Below are 24,117 nucleotides of genomic sequence, written 5' to 3' on the forward strand. Positions count from 1 at the left end.
ACGTCATTTTTGCTCCATTTTTGGGTCATTTTGGGGCAATTTTGGCTCATTTTGGGCCCATTTGGCCCTATGCAAAGTAGCCCCATAGGAAGACAGCCACTGCCATAAGGATGAGTGCATTGACGTTCACCACCCGCTTCCATACGGGGTCTTCAGGCTCCATAGCCCCATAGATGGGACCCTCTGCCCCATAACCAGGTCCTTGTGCCCCATAACCAGGTCCTTGTGCCCCATAACCAGGTCCTTGTGCCCCATAACCAGGTCCTTCTGCCCCATAACCAGGTCCTTCTGCCCCATAACCAGGTCCTTGTGCCCCATAACCAGGTCCTTCTGCCCCATAACCAGGTCCTTGTGCCCCATAACCAGGTCCTTCTGCCCCATAACCAGGTCCTTCTGCCCCATAACCAGGTCTCTCTGCCCCATAGCGCGATGGCTCCGCCTCCACATCTGGGAATAAGGGGGGAATCAGCTTTGGGCCCCCCCCATGGGCCCCATTGATGGGTTGGGGGGGCTGTGTTTGGTGGAGCTGAGACCCATTGCTATGGGGCTGGGGACTCATTGACCCCATTGCTATGGGGCTGGGACTCATTGACCCCATTGCTATGGGGCTGGGGACTCATTGGCCCCATTGCTATGGGGCTGGGATCTCATGGACCCCATTGCTATGGGGCTGGGCACTCATTAACCCCATTGCTATGGGATTGGGGACTCTTTGACCCCATTGCTATGGGGCTGGGTACTCATTAACCCCATTGCTATGGGGCTGGGGACTCATTAACCCCATTGCTATGGGGCTGGGGACTCATTAACCCCATTGCTATGGGGCTGGGCCCTCATTGACCCCATTGCTATGGGGCTGGGGACTCAATTGCTATGGGGCCGGGCACTCATTAACCCCATTGCTATGGGGCTGGGGACTCATTGAGCCCATTGCTATGGGGCTGGGGACTCAATTGCTATGGGGCTGAGGACACCTTGACCCCATCACTATGGGTCTGGGGCACAATTGCTATGGGGCTGAGGACTCATTGACCCCATTGCTATGGGGCTGGGGACTCATTGACCCCATTGCTATGGGGCTGGGGATTCAATTGCTATGGGGCCAGGCACTCATTAACCCCATTACTATGGGACTGGGGACACATTGACCCCATTGCTATGGGGCTGGGACTCAATTGCTATAGGCCTGGGGACCCCATTGCTATGGGGCTGAGGACTCATTAACCCCATCCCTATAGGTCTAGGGACTCATTAACCCCATTGCTATGGGTCTGGGCTCTCATTGTCCCCATCCCTATGGGGCTGTGGGTCCTGCCCCACACTTGTGGGTCGCTCACCCTGCAGCTGCAGGTTCCCCCCCTTGGGCTCCGTTGGCTCCAGGTCAATTCGAGGCTCTCGGCTATGGCGGAGGCTGAAGACCAAGCGATGGAGCTGGGGGGGGTAACAGCAATGCATCCCATAATAACCCCAATGCATCCCATAATAACCCCATGCATCCCATAATAACCCCAATGCATCCCATAATAACCCCAATGCATCCCATAATAACCCTAATGCATCCCATAATAACCCCATGCATCCCATAATAACCCCATGCATCCCATAATAACCCTATGTATCCCATAATAACCCCCATGCATCCCATAATAACCCCCATGCATCCCATAATAACCCCTATACATCCCATAATAACCCCATGCATCCCATAATAACCCCCATGCATCCCATAATAACCCCTATACATCCCATAATAACCCCCATGCATCCCATAATAACCCCCATGCATCCCATGATAACCCCAATGCATCCCATAATAACCCCATGCATCCCATAATGACCCCATGCATCCCATAATAACCCCCATGCATCCCATAATAACCCCAGTGCATCCCATAATAACCCCAATGCATCCCATAATAACCGTAATGCATCCCATAATAACCCCCATGCATCCCATAATAACCCCCACGCATCCCATAATAACCCCCATGCATCCCATAATAACCCCATGCATCCCATAATAAACCCCATGCATCCCATAATAACCCCATTGCATCCCATAATAACCCCTATGCATCCCATAATAACCCCATGCATCCCATAATAACCCAATGCATCCCATAATAACCCCAATGCATCCCATAATAACCCAATGCATCCCATAATAACCCCAATGCATCCCATAATAACCCAATGCATCCCATAATAACCCCAATGCATCCCATAATAACCCAATGCATCCCATAATAACCCCAATGCATCCCATAATAACCCCCATGCATCCCATAATAGCCCCATGCATCCCATAATAACCCCCATGCATCCCATAATGACTCCTATGCATCCCATAATAACCCCATTCCCCCCTATAATGAACCCATACCCCCTATAATAACCCCATTGCCCCCCATCCTCCCCATAACCCCCCTCCCACCCCACTTTGCCCCCCCCATCCCCCCCCCACGTGACCCCATTACTCACGTGCTCCCTGGCTATGGGGGGGTACCCCCAGGACACCCCCATAACCCCCTATAATAACCCCATTACCCCCATAATACCCCCATTGCCTCCCATAATAACCCCATTACCCCAATAATAACCCTATTACCCCCCTATTGCCCCCCTATAATAAACCCCATCCCCCCATAATAAACCCCATCCCCCCCCCACATGACCCCCCCCTTACTCACGTGCTCCCTGGCTATGGGGGGGGTACCCCCAGGACACCCCCATGACCCCTTATAATAATCCCATTCCCCCCCATTGCCCCCCATAACACCCCCATTACCTCCCATAATAACCCCATTACCCCCCATTCACCCCTATAATAAACCCCATTACCCCCCATAATAACCCTATTGCCCCCCATAATAACCCCATTACCCCCCCACGTGACCCCCCCCCCTTACTCACGTGGTCCCTGGCAATGGGGGGGTACCCCCAGGACACCCCCATCCCCCCCCATAATAACCCTATTACCCCCCATAGTAGCCCCATTGCCCCTATAATAACCCCATTACCCCCCATAACCCCCCCATAATAACCCCCCCCTTACTCACGTGGTCCCTGTCAATGGGGGGGTACCCCCAGGACACCCCCATGACCCCCTATAATAACCCTATTACCCCCATTACCCCTATAATAAACCCCATCCCCCCCCATAATAACCCCATTACCTCCCATAACCACCCCATAATAACCCCCCCACGTGACCCCCCCCCTTACTCACGTGGTCCCTGTTTATGGGGGGGTACCCCCATGACACCCCCATCACCCCCATCGCAGTCAGCAGGAACAGGAGGGCCCCAAAGTGAAGGTAATGGAGGCCACAGATCCATGTGGGGCACCCCCCAACTGCCCCACAGCTGCCCCCCCCCCCCAGCGCCACCTCCGGCACCAGGCGGGACAGCCCCACGGCGAGGCCCCCCAGCAGGCCCCAGAACGCGCCCTATGGGGGGGGATAGGGAGATGTATAGGGAGATGTATAGAGACCTCTATAGGGAGCCACATAGGGAGCCCCATAAGGACTCACATAAGGACCCCTATAAGGACTCCCTATAAGGAGCCCTATAGGGACCCACTCAAGGACCCCTATAAGGACCCCTATAGAGACCCACATAGGGAGCCCCATAAGGAGCCCTATAGGGAGTCCCATAGGGAGCCACATAGGGAGCCACATAGGGACCCCTATAGGGACCCACATAGGGAGCCCTGTAGAGACCCCCCATAAAGACCCCCATAGGGACCTCTATAGGGAGCCCCATAGGGAGCCACATAGGGAGACACATAGGGACCCACATAGGGAACCCTATAGGGAACCCCATAAGGACCCCTATAGGGAACCACATAGGGAGCACCATAGGGACCCCCCATAAGGACCCCTATAGGAAGCCCTATAGGGAGCCCCATAGGGAGCCCCTAAGGACCCCCATAAGGATCCCTATAGGGAGCCCCATGGGGAGCCCCATAGGGAGCCCCATAAGGACCCCCCCATAGGGACCCCTATAGGGACCCTCAGTAAAGAGCCCTATAAGGATCCCTATAGGGACCCACATATGGACCCTCATAAGGACCCTTCTAGGGGCATAATGGACCCGGACCATGGACTTGGGACCTATGGATGGGAACCTATGGATGGAACCTATACATGGAGACCTATAGATAGGATCTATACATGGGAACCTATGGATGGACCCTATAGATGGGGACCTATAGACGGGGACCTATATATGGTGATGAATGGATGGGACCTATGGATAGCAATGTATGGATGGGACCTATGGACAGGAACCTATGGATGGGAATCTATAGATGGGACCTATGGATGGAACTTATATATAGGGATGTATTGATGGGACCTATGGATGGGAAACAAAGGATGGGGACCTATAGATGGGATCTATAGATGGGAACCTATGGATGGAACCTATACATGGAGCCCTATAGATAGGATCTACACATGGGGACCTATGGATGGGACCTATATATAGGGATCTATGGATGGGACCTATATATAGGGACCTATGGCTGGGACCTATATATAGGGACCTATGTATGGGACCTATATATAGGGACCTATGGGTGGGACCTATATATAGGGATCTATGGCTGGGACCTATATATAGGGACCTATGGCTGGTACCTATATATAGGGACCTATGGCTGGGACCTATATATAGGGACCTATGGCTGGTACCTATATATAGGGATCTATGGCTGGTACCTATATATAGGGATCTATGGCTGGGACCTATATATAGGGACCTATGGCTGGGACCTATACATAGGGCTGCATGCCTGGCCCCATAGCCCCCCCCCCATCGCCCCACACGTGTGGGTCACTCACGGGCTCATTGACGCGGGGGCAGAAGATGGCCAGGACGAAGACGGCAGCAACGGGGGGGGCCACGTAACTGCCCATGGCCTGGATGTAGTCAAAGAGCTGCCCCCCCCGCGCGGCCTCTACCACCGGCAGCCAGGCCAGGCTCAGCCCCACAAGCACCAGGACCCATAACCTGGGGGGGGGGGAAAGGGTTCCCATTGGGGTCTATGGGGTAGACCTGGAGTCCCCGTTGGGGTCTATTGGGTAGACCTGGAGTCCCCATTGGGTTCTATGGGGTAGACCTGGACTCCCCGTTGGGGTCTATTGGGTTGACCTCCCCATTGGGTTCTAATGGGTAGACCTGGACTCCCCATTGGGGGGTCTATTGGGGTAGACCTGGACTTTCCCCATTGGGTAGACCTGGAGTCCCCATTGGGTTGACCTGGAGTCCCCATTGGGTTCTATTGGGGTAGACCTGGACCCCTCATTGGGTTCTATGGGGTAGACCTGGAGTCCCCATTGGGTTCTATTGGGTGGACCTGGAGTCCCCATTGGGTTCTATTGGCTAGACCTGGACTCCCCATTGGGGGGTCTATTGGGGTAGACCTGGACTTTCCCCATTGGGTAGACCTGGAGTCCCCATTGGGTTCTATTGGGTAGACTTGGACTCCCCGTTGGGGTCTATAGGGTAGACCTGGAGTTTTCCCCATTGGGTAGACCTGGACTCCCCATTGAGTTCTATTGGGTAGACCTGGAGTCCCCATTGGGTTCTATTGGGTAGACCTGAGCTCCCCATTGGGGTCTATTGAGCCCCATTGAATTGCCCTCCCATTGAGCCCCATTGAGTTGAGCTCCCATTGAACCCCATTGATTTAACCTCCCATTGATCACCATTGAGTTGACCCCCCCATTGATCCCCATTGACTTAACCTCCCATTGATCCCCATTGACTTGACCTCCCATTGATCCCCATTGACTTAACCCCCCATTGATCCCCATTGACTTGACCTCCCATTGATCCCCATTGACTTGACCTCCCATTGATCCCCATTGACTTCACCCCCATTGATCCCCATTGACTTAACCTCCCATTGAACCCCATTGGCCTCCCATTGATCCCCATTGACTTGACCCCCATTGATCCCCATTGACTTCACCCCCCATTGATCCCCATTGTGTTGACCCCCTATTGATCCCCATTGACTTCACCCCCATTGATCCCCATTGCCTGCACCCAGCCCCACACTTATGGGTCAGGCCCCACCTCCCGACCATGAGCAGGTGCCTGGGCCCAGCTTGGGGCCGGAGGTGCTTGTAGATGTCGAGGGTGAAGAGGGTCCCAGCACTGGAGAAGATGGAGGCCAAGGAGGACATGAGGGCAGCGAGGACCACGGCGAGCATCAGACCACGGAGCCCTGGGGCAAAGGGGGGGTTAGGGCACCCCAATAGGGGACAATGGGGGTGGGATACACCCTAATAGCCGCTAATAGCGTTCCAATAGCGGTTAATAATGGTCTAATAGGGGTTAATAATGGTCTAATAGCGTTCTAATAGGGGCTAATAGCGTTCTAATAGGGGCTAATAACGATCTAATAGGGGCTAATAGCGATCTAATAGCCTCAAATAGCGTTCTAATAGGGGCTAATAGCGTTCTAATAGAGGCTAATAGCATTCTAATAGCAGCTAATAGCGATCTAATAGGCACTAATAGCGTTCTAATAGCCTCTAATAGCATTCTTTAGAACAGCGAGCATCAGCCCACGGAGCCCTGGGGGCAAAGGGGGGTCAGGGCACCCCAATAGGGGACAATGGGGGTGGGAGACACCCTAATAGCCGCTAATAGCGTTCTAATAGCGGTTAATAATGGTCTAATAGGGGTTAATAGCGGGCTAATAGGGGCTAATAGCGTTCTAATAGGGGCTAATAATGGTCTAATAGGGGCTAATAGCGTTCTAATAGGGGCTAAAAATGGTCTAATAGAGGCTAATAGCGATCTAATAGAGGCTAATAGCGATCTAATAGGGGCTAATAATGGTTTAATAGGGGCTAATAATGGTCTAATAGAGGCTAATAGCGTTCTAATAGAGGCTAATAGCGATCTAATAGCGGCTAATAGCGATCTAATAGGGGCTAATAGCGGTTAATAATGTCTAATAGTGGCTAATAGCTTTCTAATAGGGGCTAATAGCGATCTAATAGGGGTTAATAGTGATCTAATAGCCTCTAATAGCGTTCATTAGAACAGCGAGCATCAGCCCACGGTGCCCTGGGGGCAAAGGGGGGGTCAGGGCACCCCAATAGCGGCCAATGGGGGTGGGAGAGACCCTAATAGCCGGTAATGGAGTTCTAATAGGGGTTAATAGCGTTCTAATAGAGGCTAATAGCCGTTAATAATGGTCTAATAGCCGCTAATGGCGTTCTAATAGGGGCTAATAGAGTTGTAATAGCCGCTAATAGAGTTCTAATAGCGGCTAATGGCTTTCTAATAGCGGTTAATAGCGGTTAACAATGGTCTAATAGGGGCTAATAGCGATCTAATAGCGGCTAATAGCGATCTAATAGGGGATAATAGCGTTCTAATGGGGCTAATAGCGTTCTAATAGGGGCTACTAGCATTCTAATAGCCTCTAATAGCGCTCTAATAGCCTCTAATAGCGATCTAATAGCCACTAATAGTGTTCTAATAGAGGCTAATTCCGCCCTAATAACGCCTAATAACCCCTTATAAATGCCTAATATCGCCTAATAACGCCGTAATAACCGCTAATAACACCTAATAACGCCTTAATAACCATTAATAACCCCTATTAACCCCTAATAACGCTCTAATAACCCCTAATAATGCACAATAATACCTTAATAACCACTAATAACGCCTAATAACGCCTAATAACCGCTCGTAATGCTTAATAATGCCCTAATAACCCCTAATAATGCCGTAATAACCATTAATAACGCCTAATAGCGCCCTAATAACGCCTAATAACTCCTAATAACACCCTAATAACCATTAATAACGCCCTAATAACCATTAATAACCATTAATAACAGCTATTACCGCACCTGGGGGCAGCAGGCTCAGCACCAGCCGGGGATAGGCCACATTGGAGCAGCCGGATGGGGACCCACAGGCCTGGAGGCAGCTTTGGGGGTCCGCGCACCCCACGACCTCTAGGGGGCAGCAAAGAGTCAGGAGAGGCTGTGGGCGCTATGGGGTGTCTATGGGGTCTCTATGGGGCTCTATGGGGCTCTATGGGGTCTCTATGGGGTATGGATAGGGTCTCTATGGGGCTCTATGGGGTTCAATGGGGGTCTGTTGGGCTCTATGGGGTCTCTATGGGGCTCAATGGGTCTCTATGGGGCTCTATGGGGTCTCTATGGGGTTTGTATGGGGTCTATGGGGCTCTATGGGGTGCTATGGGGTCTCTATGGGGTTTGTATGGGGTCTCTATGGGGCTCTATGGGGCGCTATGGGGCTCTATGGGGCCCTATGGGGCTCTATGGGGCGCAATGTGGCTCTATGGGGCGCTATGGGGTGTCTATGGGGCTCTCTGGGCTTTATGGGGCTCTATGGGGTCTCTATGGTCTCTATGTGTCTCTATGTGTCTCTATGTGTCTCTATGTGTCTCTATGTGTCTCTATGTGTCTCTATGTGTCTCTATGGTCTCTATGTGTCTCTATGTGTCTCTATGGTCTCTATGTGTCTCTATGGGGTCTCTATGGGTCTCTATGGTCTCTATGTGTCTCTATGTGTCTCTATGGTCTCTATGTGTCTCTATGGTCTCTATGTGTCTCTATGTGTCTCTATGTGTCTCTATGTGTCTCTATGTGTCTCTATGTGTCTCTATGTGTCTCTATGGTGTCTATGTGTCTCTATGGTCTCTATGTGTCTCTATGTGTCTCTATGGGTCTCTATGGGTCTCTATGTGTCTCTATGTGTCTCTATGTGTCTCTATGTGTCTCTATGTGTCTCTATGGTGTCTATGTGTCTCTATGGTCTCTATGGTCTCTATGTGTCTCTATGTGTCTCTATGTGTCTCTATGGTGTCTATGTGTCTCTATGGTCTCTATGTGTCTCTATGTGTCTCTATGGGTCTCTATGTGTCTCTATGGGTCTCTATGTGTCTCTATGGGTCTCTATGTGTCTCTATGGTCTCTATGTGTCTCTATGGTCTCTATGTGTCTCTATGTGTCTCTATGTGTCTCTATGTGTCTCTATGTGTCTCTATGTGTCTCTATGTGTCTCTATGTGTCTCTATGGTGTCTATGTGTCTCTATGGTCTCTATGGTCTCTATGTGTCTCTATGGTCTCTATGTGTCTCTATGTGTCCCTATGGTCTCTATGGTGTCTATAGGTCTCTATGGTGCTGACCAGGGAACAGGACCCTCGCCGCCATCCCCGGCAGCACCATCAGGAACATTGGCAGCACCTTCAGGTACCCGCAGAGGACACATCCGGCTCTGACGTGAGCCAAGGAGCGAGCAGCCAGACAGCGCTGCACGATCACCTGAGCGGGGTACAGGGGGGTCAATGGGGGCAATGGGGATCAATGGGATCAATAGGAATCAATAGGTACCAATAGTGATCAATAGTGATCAACAGGTATCGATACTGATCGATACCTTGTCGGTGCACCAGTACCAATAGTAATAGATAGGAATCAATAGGTACCAATAGGTACCAATTGTGATCAATAGGTACCGATAGGTACCAATAGTGATCAATAGGTACCAATAGGTACTGATACTGATCAATACCTGGTCTGTGCACAAGTACCAATAGTGTTCAATGGGAATCAATAGGTACCAATAGTGATCAATAGGAATCAGTAGGTACCAATAGGTATCGAAACTGATCGATAATCGATACCTGGTCCGTACACCAGTACCAATAGTGATCAATAGGTATCGATAATCAATACCTGGTCCGTACACCAGTACCAGGCCGCCAGCACCCCCAGCCCCAGCACCAATAGTGATCAATAGGAACCAATACTGATCAATAGGGATCAATACCTGGTCCGTACACCAGTACCAATAGGAATCAATAGGTATCAATAGGGATCAATAGGGATCAATAGGGATCAATAGTGATCAATACCTGGTCCGTACACCAGTACCAATAGGAACCAATAGGGATCAATAGGGATCAATACCTGGTCCGTACACCAGTACCAGGCCGCCAGCACCCCCAGCCCCAGCACCAATAGTGATCAATAGGAACCAATAGGAACCAATAGGGATCAATACTGATCGATACCTGGTCCGTACACCAGTACCAGTAGTGATCAATAGGAATCAATAGGTACCAATAGTGATCAATAGGTATCGATACCTGGTCCGTACACCAGTACCAATAGTGATCAATAGGTACCAATAGTGATCAATAGGTACCAATAGTGATCAATAGGTACCAATAGGGATCAATAGTGATCAATACCTGGTCCGTACACCAGTACCAATAGTGATCAATAGGTATCGATAGGTATCAATAGGTACCCATAGGGATCAATAGTGATCAATACCTGGTCCGTACACCAGTACCAGGCCGCCAGCACCCCCAGCCCCAGCACCAATAGTGATCAATAGGAACCAATACTGATCAATAGGGTATCAATAGGGATCAATAGTGATCAATACCTGGTCCGTACACCAGTACCAATAGGCACCAATAGGGTATCAATAGGGATCAATAGTGATCAATACCTGGTCCGTACACCAGTACCAGGCCGCCAGCACCCCCAGCCCCAGCACCAATAGTGATCAATAGGTATCGATAGGGATCGATACCTGGTCCGTACACCAGCACCAATAGTGATCAATAGGTATCGATAGTGATCAATAGTGATCAATAGTGATCAATACCTGGTCCGTACACCAGTACCAATAGTGATCAATAGGAACCAATAGGGATCAATAGTGATCAATAGGGATCAATACCTGGTCCGTACACCAGTACCAGGCCGCCAGCACCCCCAGCCCCAGCACCAATAGTGATCAATAGGAACCAATACTGATCAATAGGGATCAATACCTGGTCCGTACACCAGTACCAATAGGTACCAATAGTGATCAATAGGAACCAATAGGTACCAATAGGTATCGATAGGGATCAATACCTGGTCCGTACACCAGTACCAATAGTGATCAATAGGTATCGATAGGAACCAATAGGAACCAATAGGGATCGATACCTGGTCCGTACACCAGTACCAGGCCGCCAGCACCCCCAGCCCCAGCACCAATAGTGATCAATAGGTATCAATAGGTACCAATAGGTATCAATAGGAACCAATAGGGATCAATAGTGATCAATAGGAACCAATAGGGATCAATAGGGATCAATACCTGGTCCGTACACCAGTACCAGGCCGCCAGCACCCCCAGCCCCAGCACCAATAGTGATCAATAGGTATCAATAGGAATCAATAGGGATCAATAGGTATCGATAGGGATCAATACTGATCAATACCTGGTCCGTACACCAGTACCAGGCCGCCAGCACCCCCAGCCCCAGCACCAGCCCCGGCCAGGGCAGGTCGGCACTAGGACCGCGCAGCAGGCGGAAGGCATCGTCACGTGGCAGCCGGCAGGGGGCGGTCACGTTGTGCGCCGCAGCCAATGGGTAGCGAGCGCGGAGACCGGGGAGACCACCCACGGCGGACAGGGCTGGGGGGGGCAATGGGGTCAATAGTAATCAATGGGGGGCAATGGGGATCAATGGGGATCAATGGGGGGCAATGGGGTCAATGGGGGGATGGGGGCAATGGGGTTAATGGGGATCAGTGGGGGGCAATGGGGGGCAATGGGGGCAATGGGATCAATGGGGGCTAATGGGAGGCAATGGGGGCAATGGGAATGGGGGTGATGGGGGGAATGGGGGGAATGGGGGCAATGGGGATCAATGGGGTCAATGGGGGCAATGGGATCAATAGTAATCAATGGGGGTCAATGGGGGGCAATGGGGATCAATGGGGTAATGGGGTAATGGGGGTAATGGGAGCAATGGGGGCAATGGGAATGGGAGTGATGGAGGTCAATGGGGGGCAATGGGTGTAATGGGGTAGTGGGAATGGGGGTAATGGGGGTAATGGGGCAATAGGGATCAATGGGGTCAATGGGGGTCAATGGGGGGCAATGGGGATCAATGGGGGCAATGGGGGTCAGTGGGGGGCATTGCGAACGGGGGAGATGTGGGTAATGGGGGGCAATGGAGATCAATGGGGATCAATGGGGATCAATAGGAATGGGGGTGATGGGGGTCAATGGGGGGAATGGGGGGCAGTGGGGGTAATGGGGTAATGGGGGGAATGGTGTGAATGGGTTTTAATGGAGGGGAATGGGATCAATGGGGAAATGGGGGGTAATGGCAGTCAATGGGGTCAATGGGGATCAATGGGGTCAATGGGGGCAATTGGGATCAATGGGAGCAAAGGGGTAATGGGGTCAATGGGGTCATGTCCCCATAGCCCCTCCCACCGTATCCAGCCAGCACTGAGGCCCCGCCCACAATGAGCAGGGTCTGCACCAGGTCCGCGTACATCAGAGCGGTCAGCCCCCCTGAGGACACGCCCCCTTGTCAGACCACGCCCCTCCGTCAGACCACGCCCCCTCCGTCCAAGCCACACCCCCCTCCTAAGCCACGCCCCCGTCATGACACGCCCCCCTGTGTCGTAAGCCACGCCCCCTCCCCTCCAAGCCACGCCCCCTCAGTCAGGCCACGCCCCCCTCTGTCAGGACACGCCCCCTCGATCATAAGCCACGCCCCCTCCCCTCCAAGCCACGCCCCCTACAAGGCTGTGGCTATGGGTTACCCTATGGCAAAGGGGTGCTCTATGTCTGTCTATGGGGGGACGTATGGCTATGGGGTGCCCAATGTCTGTCTATGGGGTGCTCTATGTCTATGGGGTGCCCAATGTCTGTCTATGGGGTGCTCTATGTCTATGGGGTGCCCTATGTTTGTCTATGGGGTGCTCTATGTCTATGGGGTGCCCTATGTTTATCTATGGGGTGCTCTAAGTCTATCAATAGGGTGCCCTATGTCTATGGGGTGTCTAATGTTTACAGGGTGCTCTATGTGTATGGGGTGCCCTATATCAATGGGGAGCCCAATGTCTGTCTATGGGGTGCCCCGTATCTATCTATAGCATGCCCCATATCTATATATAGGGTGCCCCATAATTATCTATAGGGTGCTCCATGTGTATCTATAGGGTGCCCCATATCTCCCTATGGAGATCCCCCCCACCCACTGACCACGCCCCCTCCCTCCTTAACCCCGCCCCCTTCCACTACCACCCCCCCTCCCCATTCATCCCATTGGCTGCCCCCCTCCCCATTCATCCCATTGGCTGCCCCCCCCCCATTCATCCCATTGCCCCCCCCCCCATTCATCCCATTGGCTGCTGGGCCCCCCAATTCATCCCATTGGCTGACAGACCCCCCATTCATTCCATTGGCTGCCACCCCCCCGCATTCATCCCATTGGATGCCAGGACCCCCCCATTCATCCCATTGGCTGCCGGGCTCCCCCATTCATCCCATTGGCTGCCCCCCCCATTTATCCCATTGGCTGCCAGGCCCCCCCATTCATCCCATTGGCTGCCAGGCACCCCCATTCATCCCATTGGCTGCCGACCCCCCATTCATCCCATTGGCTGCCAGACCCCCCCATTCATCCCATTGGCTGCCAGGCTCCCCCATTCATCCCATTGCCCCCACCCCCATTCATCCCATTGGCTGCAGGCCTCTCCCCCTCGCCCCTGATTGGCTGCCAGCCCCTCTCCCTCGCCTCTGATTGGCTGCAGCCGCCCTATGGCGCCCCCTACCGGTGACTGTGTAGAGCGCAGTCACTGCCAGCAGAGCCCCCACCGAGGGGTAAAGGTCCCAGCCCAGAGCCTCGCGGATGAAGAGGGCACCGGAGAACATGTCTACCTATGGGGCACCCCATAGAGACCCATAGAGACCCATAGAGACACATAGAGACACATAGAGACACATAGAGACACATAGAGACCCATAGAGACACATAGAGACCATAGAGACACATAGAGACCATAGAGACACATAGAGACACATAGAGACCATAGAGACACATAGAGACACATAGAGACCATAGAGACACATAGAGACCATAGAGACACATAGAGACCATAGAGACACATAGAGACACATAGAGACCCATAGAGACCCATAGAGACCCATAGAGACACATAGAGACACATAGAGACCCATAGAGACACATAGAGACCCATAGGGACCCATAGAGACCCATAGGGACCCATAGAGACCCATAGAGACACATAGAGACACATAGAGACCCATAGAGACCCATAGAGACCCATAGAGACCATAGAGACCCATAGAGATCCATAGAGACACATAGAGACCCATAGAGACACATAGAGACCCATAGAGACCCATAGAGACCCATAGAGACCATAGAGACCCATAGAGACCATAGAGACCCATAGAGACACATAGAGACCCATAGAGACACATAGAGACACATAGAGACCATAGAGACCCATAGAGACACATAGAGACCCATAGAGACCCATAGAGACACATAGAGACACATAGAGACACATAGAGACACATAGAGACCATAGAGACCCATAGAGACACATAGAGACACATAGAGACCCATAGAGACCCATAGAGACCATAGAGACACATAGAGACCCATAGAGACCCATAGGGACACATAGGGACACATAGGGACACATAGGGACACATAGGGACACATAGAGACACATAGAGACACATAGAGACCATAGAGACCCATAGAGACCCATAGAGACCCATAGAGACACATAGAGACCCATAGAGACACATAGAGACCATAGAGACCCATAGAGACCATAGAGACACATAGAGACACATAGAGACACATAGAGACACATAGAGACCCATAGAGACCATAGAGACCATAGAGACACATAGAGACCCATAGAGACTATAGAGACCCATAGAGACCCATAGAGACACATAGAGACCCATAGGGACCCATAGAGACCCATAGAGACACATAGAGACACATAGAGACACATAGAGACCCATAGAGACACATAGAGACACATAGAGACCATAGAGACCCATAGAGACCATAGAGACCCATAGAGACCCATAGAGACCCATAGAGACCCATAGAGACCCATAGAGACCCATAGAGACCCATAGAGACACATAGAGACACATAGAGACACATAGAGACCCATAGAGACCCATAGAGACCCATAGAGACACATAGAGACACATAGAGACACATAGAGACACATAGAGACCATAGAGACCAATAGAGACACATAGAGACACATAGAGACCCATAGAGACCATAGAGACCCATAGAGATCCATAGAGACACATAGAGACCCATAGAGACACATAGAGACCCATAGAGACCATAGAGACCCATAGAGACCCATAGAGACCCATAGAGACCCATAGAGACACATAGAGACCATGGAGACCCATAGAGACCATAGAGACACATAGAGACACAGAGAGACACATAGAGACACATAGAGACCCATAGAGACACATAGAGACCCATAGAGACACATAGAGACCCATAGAGACCATAGAGACCCATAGAGACCCATAGAGATCCATAGAGACACATAGAGACCCATAGAGACCATAGAGACCCATAGAGACCCATAGAGATCCATAGAGACACATAGAGACACATAGAGACCCATAGAGACCATAGAGACCCATAGAGACCCATAGAGATCCATAGAGACACATAGAGACACATAGAGACCCATAGAGACCATAGAGACCCATAGAGACCCATAGAGATCCATAGAGACACATAGAGACACATAGAGACACATAGAGACACATAGAGACCCATAGAGACCATAGAGACACATAGAGACACATAGAGACCCATAGAGACCATAGAGACACATAGGGACCCACAGAGACACATAGAGACACATAGAGACCATAGAGACACATAGAGACACATAGAGACCCTACCGAGATCTTGGTGCTGATGTAGAGGCCCAGGGAGAGCAGGGACAGGAGGAGACGAAGGCGACGACCCCCAAAGCGGAGCTGAAGGTACTGAGGCATAGTGGAGACCTGGGGACCATAGAGACACCATAGAGACACATAGAGACACATAGAGATAACATAGAGATACCATAGAGACCATAGAGAGACCATAGAGACCATAGAGATAACATAGAGATACCATAGAGGCCCCATAGAGACCCCATAGAGACCCATAGAGACACCATAGAGACCCATAGAGACCCCATAGAGACCCATAGAGACCCCATAGAGACCCATAGAGGCCCCATAGAGGCCCCATAGAGACCCCATAGAGACCCCATAGAACCTCTGCCCCCTAACTCACCCCTGCCCGCAGGTAGATGGGGACGAACACCCAGCCCAGCAGCAGCACAATGAACATGCCCTGGGGACAATGGGGTTCAATGGGGATCAATGTGATCAATGGGGTCTATGGGATCAATGGAGGTCAATGGGGATCAGTGGGGTCAATGGGGGTGCATGGGGACAATGGGGATCAATGGAGATCAGTGGGGATCAATGGGGATCAATGGGTCAATGGGGATCAATGGGGATCAATGGGGTTTAATGGGGATCAATGGGGGTCAATGGGGATCAATTGGGATCAATGGGGGGCAATGGGGATCAGTGGAGATCAATGGGGATCAGTGGGGTCAATGAGGATTAATGGGGTCAATGGGGATCAATGGGGTCAATGGGGATCAATAGAGACCAATGGGGATCAATGGGGTCTATGGGGTCAACGTGGTCAATGAGGCTTAATGGCGATCAGTGGGGTCAATGGGATCAATGGATACCAATGGGGATTAATGGGGATCAGTGGGGTCAATGGAGTCAATGGGGGGCAATGGGGATGAATGGGGATGAATGGGGGTCAATGGGATTCAATGGGTTCAATGGGGTCAATGGGGGTCAATAGGGGCGATCGGGATCAATGGGGTCAATAGGGATGAATGCGGTCAATGGGGATCAATGGAACTCAATGGGGGTCAATGGCAATCAGTGGAGATCAATGGGGTTTAATGGGGTCAATGGGGAGTCAATGGGAATAAATGGGGATCAATGGGGTCAATTTAGATGAATGGGATCAATGGGTCTCTATGGGTCACTCACACTCCATTCGAAGCCTCCCACTGCGATGCCTCCGGCTGCCCCAGTCCCGGCCAGACCCACAAAGTGACCGGAGCCAATATTGCTGGCGAAGAGAGAGGCACCAACCTGCCCCATAGAGACACATAGAGACCCATAGAGACCATAGAGACACATAGAGACCCATAGAGACACATAGAGACACATAGAGACCATAGAGACACATAGAGACACATAGAGACCATAGAGACACATAGAGACCATAGAGACACATAGAGACACATAGAGACACATAGAGACACATAGAGACACATAGGGACCCATAGAGACCATAGAGACACATAGAGACACATAGAGACACATAGAGACACATAGAGACACATAGGGACCCATAGAGACCATAGAGACACATAGAGACACATAGAGACACATAGAGACACATAGAGACACATAGGGACCCATAGAGACCATAGAGACACATAGAGACACATAGAGACCCATAGAGACACATAGAGACACATAGAGACCATAGAGACACATAGAGACACATAGAGACCATAGAGACACATAGAGACCATAGAGACACATAGAGACCATAGAGACACATAGAGACCCATAGAGACACATAGAGACACATAGAGACCATAGAGACACATAGAGACACATAGAGACCATAGAGACACATAGAGACCATAGAGACACATAGAGACACATAGAGACACATAGAGACACATAGAGACACATAGGGACCCATAGAGACCATAGAGACACATAGAGACACATAGAGACACATAGAGACACATAGAGACACATAGGGACCCATAGAGACCATAGAGACACATAGAGACACATAGAGACACATAGAGACACATAGAGACACATAGGGACCCATAGAGACCATAGAGACACATAGAGACACATAGAGACCCATAGAGACACATAGAGACACATAGAGACCATAGAGACACATAGAGACACATAGAGACCATAGAGACACATAGAGACACATAGAGACACATAGAGACCATAGAGACCCATAGAGACACATAGAGACCATAGAGACACATAGAGACCATAGAGACACATAGAGACACATAGAGACCATAGAGACACATAGAGACACATAGAGACCATAGAGACACATAGAGACACATAGAGACCATAGAGACACATAGAGACACATAGAGACCATAGAGACACATAGAGACACATAGAGACACATAGAGACCCATAGAGACCATAGAGACACATAGAGACCCATAGAGACACATAGAGACACATAGAGACCATAGAGACACATAGAGACACATAGAGACACATAGAGACCCATAGAGACACATAGAGACCATAGAGACACATAGAGACACATAGAGACACATAGAGACACATAGAGACCATAGAGACACATAGAGACACATAGAGACACATAGAGACACATAGAGACCATAGAGACACATAGAGACACATAGAGACCATAGAGACCATAGAGACACATAGAGACACATAGAGACACATAGAGACACATAGAGACCAATAGAGACACATAGAGACCATAGAGACACATAGAGACCATAGAGACACATAGAGACACATAGAGACACATAGAGACCATAGAGACACATAGAGACACATAGAGACCATAGAGACACATAGAGACCATAGAGACCATAGAGACACATAGAGACACATAGAGACCATAGAGACACATAGAGACACATAGAGACACATAGAGACCATAGAGACACATAGAGACACATAGAGACACATAGAGACACATAGAGACACATAGAGACCATAGAGACACATAGAGACACATAGAGACCATAGAGACACATAGAGACACATAGAGACACATAGAGACACATAGACTGACCCATAGACACCCATAGAGACACATAGAGACACATAGAGACCATAGAGACACATAGAGACACATAGAGACACATAGAGACCCATAGAGACACATAGAGACACATAGAGACCCATAGAGACCCCATAGAGACCCATAGAGACCCAATAGAGACCCCATAGAGACCCATAGAGACCCCATAGAGACCCCATAGAGACCCATAGAGACCCCATAGAGACCCATAGACACCCCATAGAGACCCATAGACACCCCATAGAGACCCCATAGAGACCCATAGAGCCCCATAGAGACCCCATAGAGACCCATAGAGACCCCATAGAGACCCATAGAGACCCCATAGAGACCCCATAGAGACCCATAGAGACCCCATAGAGACCCATAGAGACCCCATAGAGCCCCCATAGAGACCCCATAGAGCCCCATAGAGACCCCATAGAGCCCCATAGAGACCCCATAGAGACCCCATAGAGACCCCATAGAGACCCATAGAGACCCCATAGGGACCCCATAGAGACCCATAGAGACCCCATAGAGACCCATAGAGACCCCATAGAGACCCCATAGAGACCCCATAGAGACCCATAGAGACCCCATAGAGACCCCATAGAGACCCATAGAGCCCCATAGAGCCCCATAGAGCCCCCATAGAGACCCCATAGAGACACATAGACCCCATAGAGACCCCATAGAGACCCCATAGAGACCCATAGAGACCCCATAGAGACCCATAGAGACCCCATAGAGACCCCATAGAGACCCATAGAGCCCCATAGAGACCCATAGAGACCCATAGAGACCCATAGAGCCCCATAGAGCCCCATAGAGCCCCATAGAGACCCATAGAGACCCATAGAGACCCCATAGAGCCCCATAGAGCCCCATAGGCCCCACTCACAGGGGCCCAGCTCATGCTTCTTCCAGCCAGGAAATAGCCTGAGACGGTTCCACGGGAGCCCTTGCGGAGAGACTGAACCAGAGCAGACCAGTATGGACCAGTATAAACCAGTATGGACCAGTATAGATCAGTATAGACCAGTATCAACCAGTATGGATCAGTATAGACCAGTATGGACCAGTATAAACCAGTATGGACCAGTATGCACCAGTATGGACCAGTATGGACCAGTATAGACCAATACAGACCAGTATAAACCAGTATGGACCAGTATGGATCAGTATAGACCAGTATAGACAAGTATGGACCAGTATAGACCAGTATGGACCAGTATAGACCAGTATAGGCAAGTATGGATCAGTATAGACCAGTATAGACAAGTATGGATCAGTATAGACCAGTATGGACCAGTATAGACCAGTATAGACAAGTATGGATCAGTATAGACCAGTATAGTCAAGTATGGATCAGTATAGACCAGTATGGACCAGTATAGACCAGTATAGACAAGTATGGACCAGTATAGACCAGTATAGACAAGTATGGATCAGTATGGACCAGTATAGACAAGTATGGATCAGTATAGACCAGTATGGATCAGTATAGACCAGTATAGACAAGTATGGACCAGTATTACCCAGTATATACCAGTATGGACCAGTAAGGACCAGTATAAACCAGTATAGACCAGTATGGACCAGTATAGACCAGTATAGGCAAGTATAGACAAGAATGGATCAGTATAGACCAGTATGGAGCAATATAAACCAGTATGAACCAGTACGGCCCAGTACAGACCAGTATCGCCCAGTATGGACCAGTATAGACCAGTATGAGACCCCTCCCCCATAGGGTCCCCATTGCCCCCAGTCACTCATTAACCCTTCCCCTCCCCCCCCTTGACCCCTGGTGACCCCGCCCGGGGCATTGTGGGTAATGATCAACCCCAGCCCCTCCCCCACCCGCAGGGAGCAAGGGGGGGGAGGGGCAGAGGGGTCACATAGGGGTCAATGGGGGGGTCACTTATGGGTCTATAGGGGGCACTTATGGGTCTATGGGAGGCACTTATGGGTCTATGGGAGGCACTTATGGGTCTATGGGGGGGGTCACTTATGGGTCTATAGGGGGCACTTATGGGTCTATGGGGGTCACTTATGGGTCTATGGGAGTCACTTATGGGTCTATGGGGGTCACTTATGGGTCTATGGGGGCACTTATGGGTCTATGGGGGCACTTATGGGTCTATGGGAGGCACTTATGGGTCTATGGGGGCACTTATGGGTCTATGGGGGTCACTTATTGGTCTATGGGGCACTTATGGGTCTATGGGGCACTTATGGGTCTATGGGAGGCACTTATGGGTCTATGGGAGGCACTTATGGGTCTATGGGGGGCACTTATGGGTCTATGGGAGTCACTTATGGGTCTATGGGGGGCACTTATGGGTCTATGGGAGTCACTTATGGGTCTATGGGGGGCACTTATGGGTCTGTGGGAGTCACTTATGGGTCTATGGGAGGCACTTATGGGTCTATGGGAGTCACTTATGGATCTATGGAGGCACTTATGGGTCTATGGGGGCACTTATGGGTCTATGGGGCACTTATGGGTCTATGGGAGTCACTTATGGGTCTATGGGGGAACTTATGGGTCTATGGGGGCACTTATGTGTCTATGGGGGGCACTTATGGGTCTATGGGAGTCACTTATGGGTCTATGGGGGGCACTTATGGGTCTATGGGAGTCACTTATGGGTCTATGGGGGGCACTTATGGGTCTGTGGGAGTCACTTATGGGTCTATGGGAGGCACTTATGGGTCTATGGGAGTCACTTATGGATCTATGGAGGCACTTATGGGTCTATGGGGGCACTTATGGGTCTATGGGGCACTTATGGGTCTATGGGAGTCACTTATGGGTCTATGGGGGAACTTATGGGTCTATGGGGGCACTTATGTGTCTATGGGGGGCACTTATGGGTCTATGGGAGTCACTTATGGGTCTATGGGGATCACTTATGGGTCTATGGGGCACTTATGGGTCTATGGGGAGGCACTTATGGGTCTATGGGGGTCAATTATGGGTCTATGGGGGGGTCACTTATGGGTCTATGGGAGTCACTTATGGGTCTATGGGGGTCACTTATGGGTCTATGGGGGGCACTTATGGGTCTATGGGGCACTTATGGGTCTATGGGGATCACTTATGGGTCTATGGGGGGCACTTATGGGTCTATGGGGGGGGTCACTTATGGGTCTATAGGGGGCACTTATGGGTCTATGGGGGCACTTATGGGTCTATGGGGGTCACTTATGGGTCTATGGGGCACTTATGGGTCTATGGGGGGCACTTATGGGTCTATGGGGTCACTTATGGGTCTATGGGGGGCACTTATGGGTCTATGGGGGTCACTTATGGGTCTATGGGGGCACTTATGGGTCTATGGGGGGATCACTTATGGGTCTATGGGGGTCACTTATGGGTCTATGGGGGCACTTATGGGTCTATGGGGGCACTTATGGGTCTATGGGAGTCACTTATGGGTCTATGGGGGTCACTTATGGGTCTATGGGGGCACTTATGGGTCTATGGGGCACTTATGGGTCTATGGGGCACTTATGGGTCTATGGGAGGCACTTATGGGTCTATGGGGTCACTTATGGGTCTATGGGGGGAATCACTTATGGGTCTATGGGGCTCACTTATGGGGCTATGGGGGCACTTATGGGTCTATGGGGTCACTTATGGGTCTATGGGGATCACTTATGGGTCTATGGGGGCACTTATGGGTCTATGGGGCACTTATGGGTCTATGGGGGCACTTATGGGGCTGGGGGGGTCACTTATGGGTCTATGGGAGGCACTTATGGGTCTATGGGGGTCACTTATGGGTCTATGGGGGCACTTATGGGGCTGGGGGGGTCACTTATGGGTCTATGGGAGGCACTTATGGGTCTATAGGGGGCACTTATGGGTCTATGGGGGTCACTTATGGGTCTATGGGGGCACTTATGGGTCTATGGGGGCACTTATGGGTCTATGGGGGGATCACTTATGGGTCTATGGGGGGATCACTTATGGGTCTATGGGGGTCACTTATGGGTATATGGGGGGATCACTTATGGGTCTATAGGGGCACTTATGGGTCTCCCTCTATGGGTCTCTATGGGGTCTCTATGGATCTCTCTATGGGTCTCTATGGGGTCTCTATGGGGTCTCTCTCTATGGGGTCTCTCTCTATGGGGTCTCTATGGGTCTCTATAGGGTATCTATGGGTCCCTATGGGTCTCTATGGGTCTCTATGGGTCTCTATGGGGTCTGTATAGGTCTCTATGGGGTCTCTATGGGGTCTCTATGGGGTCTCTATAGGGTCTCTATGGGTCTCTATGGGGTCTCTATGGGTCTCTATGGGTCTCTATGGGTCTCTATGGGGTCCCTATGGGTCTCTATAGGTCTCTATGGGTCTCTATAGGTCTCTATGTCTCTCTATAGGTCCCTATAGGTCCATCCTTACCCACAGCCCCACAATGAGGATGACCATGAAGTATCCCCCGATGACCCCCAAGTCCCAGGCACTGACTCCAGGCACCGGCTCCATCCTGGCCCCTCCCCCCCCTGCCCCACACCTGCCCCATAAGTAACCCTTGACCCCTCCCCCTTCCCCTCCCCCCCCCCTCCCATTGGTCCAGCCCCATAAGTGACCCCTATGGACCCGGGTTGGCTCCGCCCCTCCCCCCTTCTCCTGCTATGGGTCACTGGGTCCTGCCCCATAGCACGTGGAGGGCAATGGGGGGGGATGGAGGGGGGGGGCTTACCATATATGGGTGCTATGGGGTGCATTGACCCCCATATGTGGGTGCTATGGGGCAGAGGGACCCATATATGGGTGCTATAGGGTGCAGTGACCCCATATATGGGTGCTATGGGGTAGAGGGACCCATATATGGGTGCTATGGGGTAGAGGGACCCATATATGGGTGCTATGGGGTGCATTGACCCACATATATGGGTGCTATGGGGCAGAGTGTCCCCCATATATGGGTGCTATGGGGCAGAGTGACCCCCATATATGGGTGCTATGGGGTGCAGTGACCCCCATATATGGGTGCTATGGGGTGCATTGACCCATATATGGGTGCTATGGGGGGCATTGACCCACATATATGGGTGCTATGGGGTAGAGGGACCCATATATGGGTGCTATGGGGCAGTGACCCCCATATATGGGTGCTATGGGGTGCAGTGATTCCCATATATGGGTGCTATGGGGTGCAGTGACCCCCATATATGGGTGCTATGGGGCAGAGGGACCCATATATGAGTGCTATGGGGGGCATTGACCCCCATATATGGTGCTATGGGACACAGTGACCCCCATATATGGTCACTATTGTT

At 51.0% G+C, this 24,117-nt stretch overlaps 1 protein-coding gene across 1 annotated transcript; it reads right to left on the reverse strand.

The window, feature by feature from the left end:
• Positions 1 to 67: 67 nt before the first annotated feature.
• Positions 68 to 23,320, reverse strand: LOC117437839 (sodium/glucose cotransporter 2-like). Its single transcript, XM_034072480.1, has 15 exons — positions 23,237 to 23,320; positions 19,723 to 19,794; positions 16,982 to 17,086; positions 16,194 to 16,253; positions 15,812 to 15,916; positions 13,651 to 13,756; positions 12,302 to 12,382; positions 11,295 to 11,491; positions 9,195 to 9,330; positions 7,886 to 7,993; positions 6,087 to 6,237; positions 4,847 to 5,015; positions 3,230 to 3,448; positions 1,321 to 1,431; positions 68 to 157 (listed from the first exon to the last, which is right to left on the reverse strand). The coding sequence occupies exons 1-15, from the start codon at positions 23,318 to 23,320 to the stop codon at positions 68 to 70; spliced, it is 1,794 nt and encodes a 597-aa protein (XP_033928371.1).
• Between the last annotated feature and the right edge of the window lie 797 nt (positions 23,321 to 24,117).

This window comes from Melopsittacus undulatus, chromosome 29, assembly GCF_012275295.1.
Source record: "Melopsittacus undulatus isolate bMelUnd1 chromosome 29, bMelUnd1.mat.Z, whole genome shotgun sequence".
Classification (NCBI taxonomy): domain Eukaryota; kingdom Metazoa; phylum Chordata; class Aves; order Psittaciformes; family Psittaculidae; genus Melopsittacus; species Melopsittacus undulatus.

Excerpts from the sequence above, each read along its gene's own strand:
- LOC117437839 (XM_034072480.1), bottom strand. The coding sequence starts at position 23,320 with ATGGAGCCGGTGCCTGGAGTCAGTGCCTGGGACTTGGGGGTCATCGGG. Across the intron at positions 12,383-13,650 it reads TGCGCTCTACACAGTCACCG|GGGGGCTGACCGCTCTGATG; the intron begins GTAGGGGGCGCC and ends GCGTGTCCTCAG. Across the intron at positions 7,994-9,194 it reads GGCGAGGGTCCTGTTCCCTG|AGGTCGTGGGGTGCGCGGAC; the intron begins GTCAGCACCATA and ends GCTGCCCCCTAG.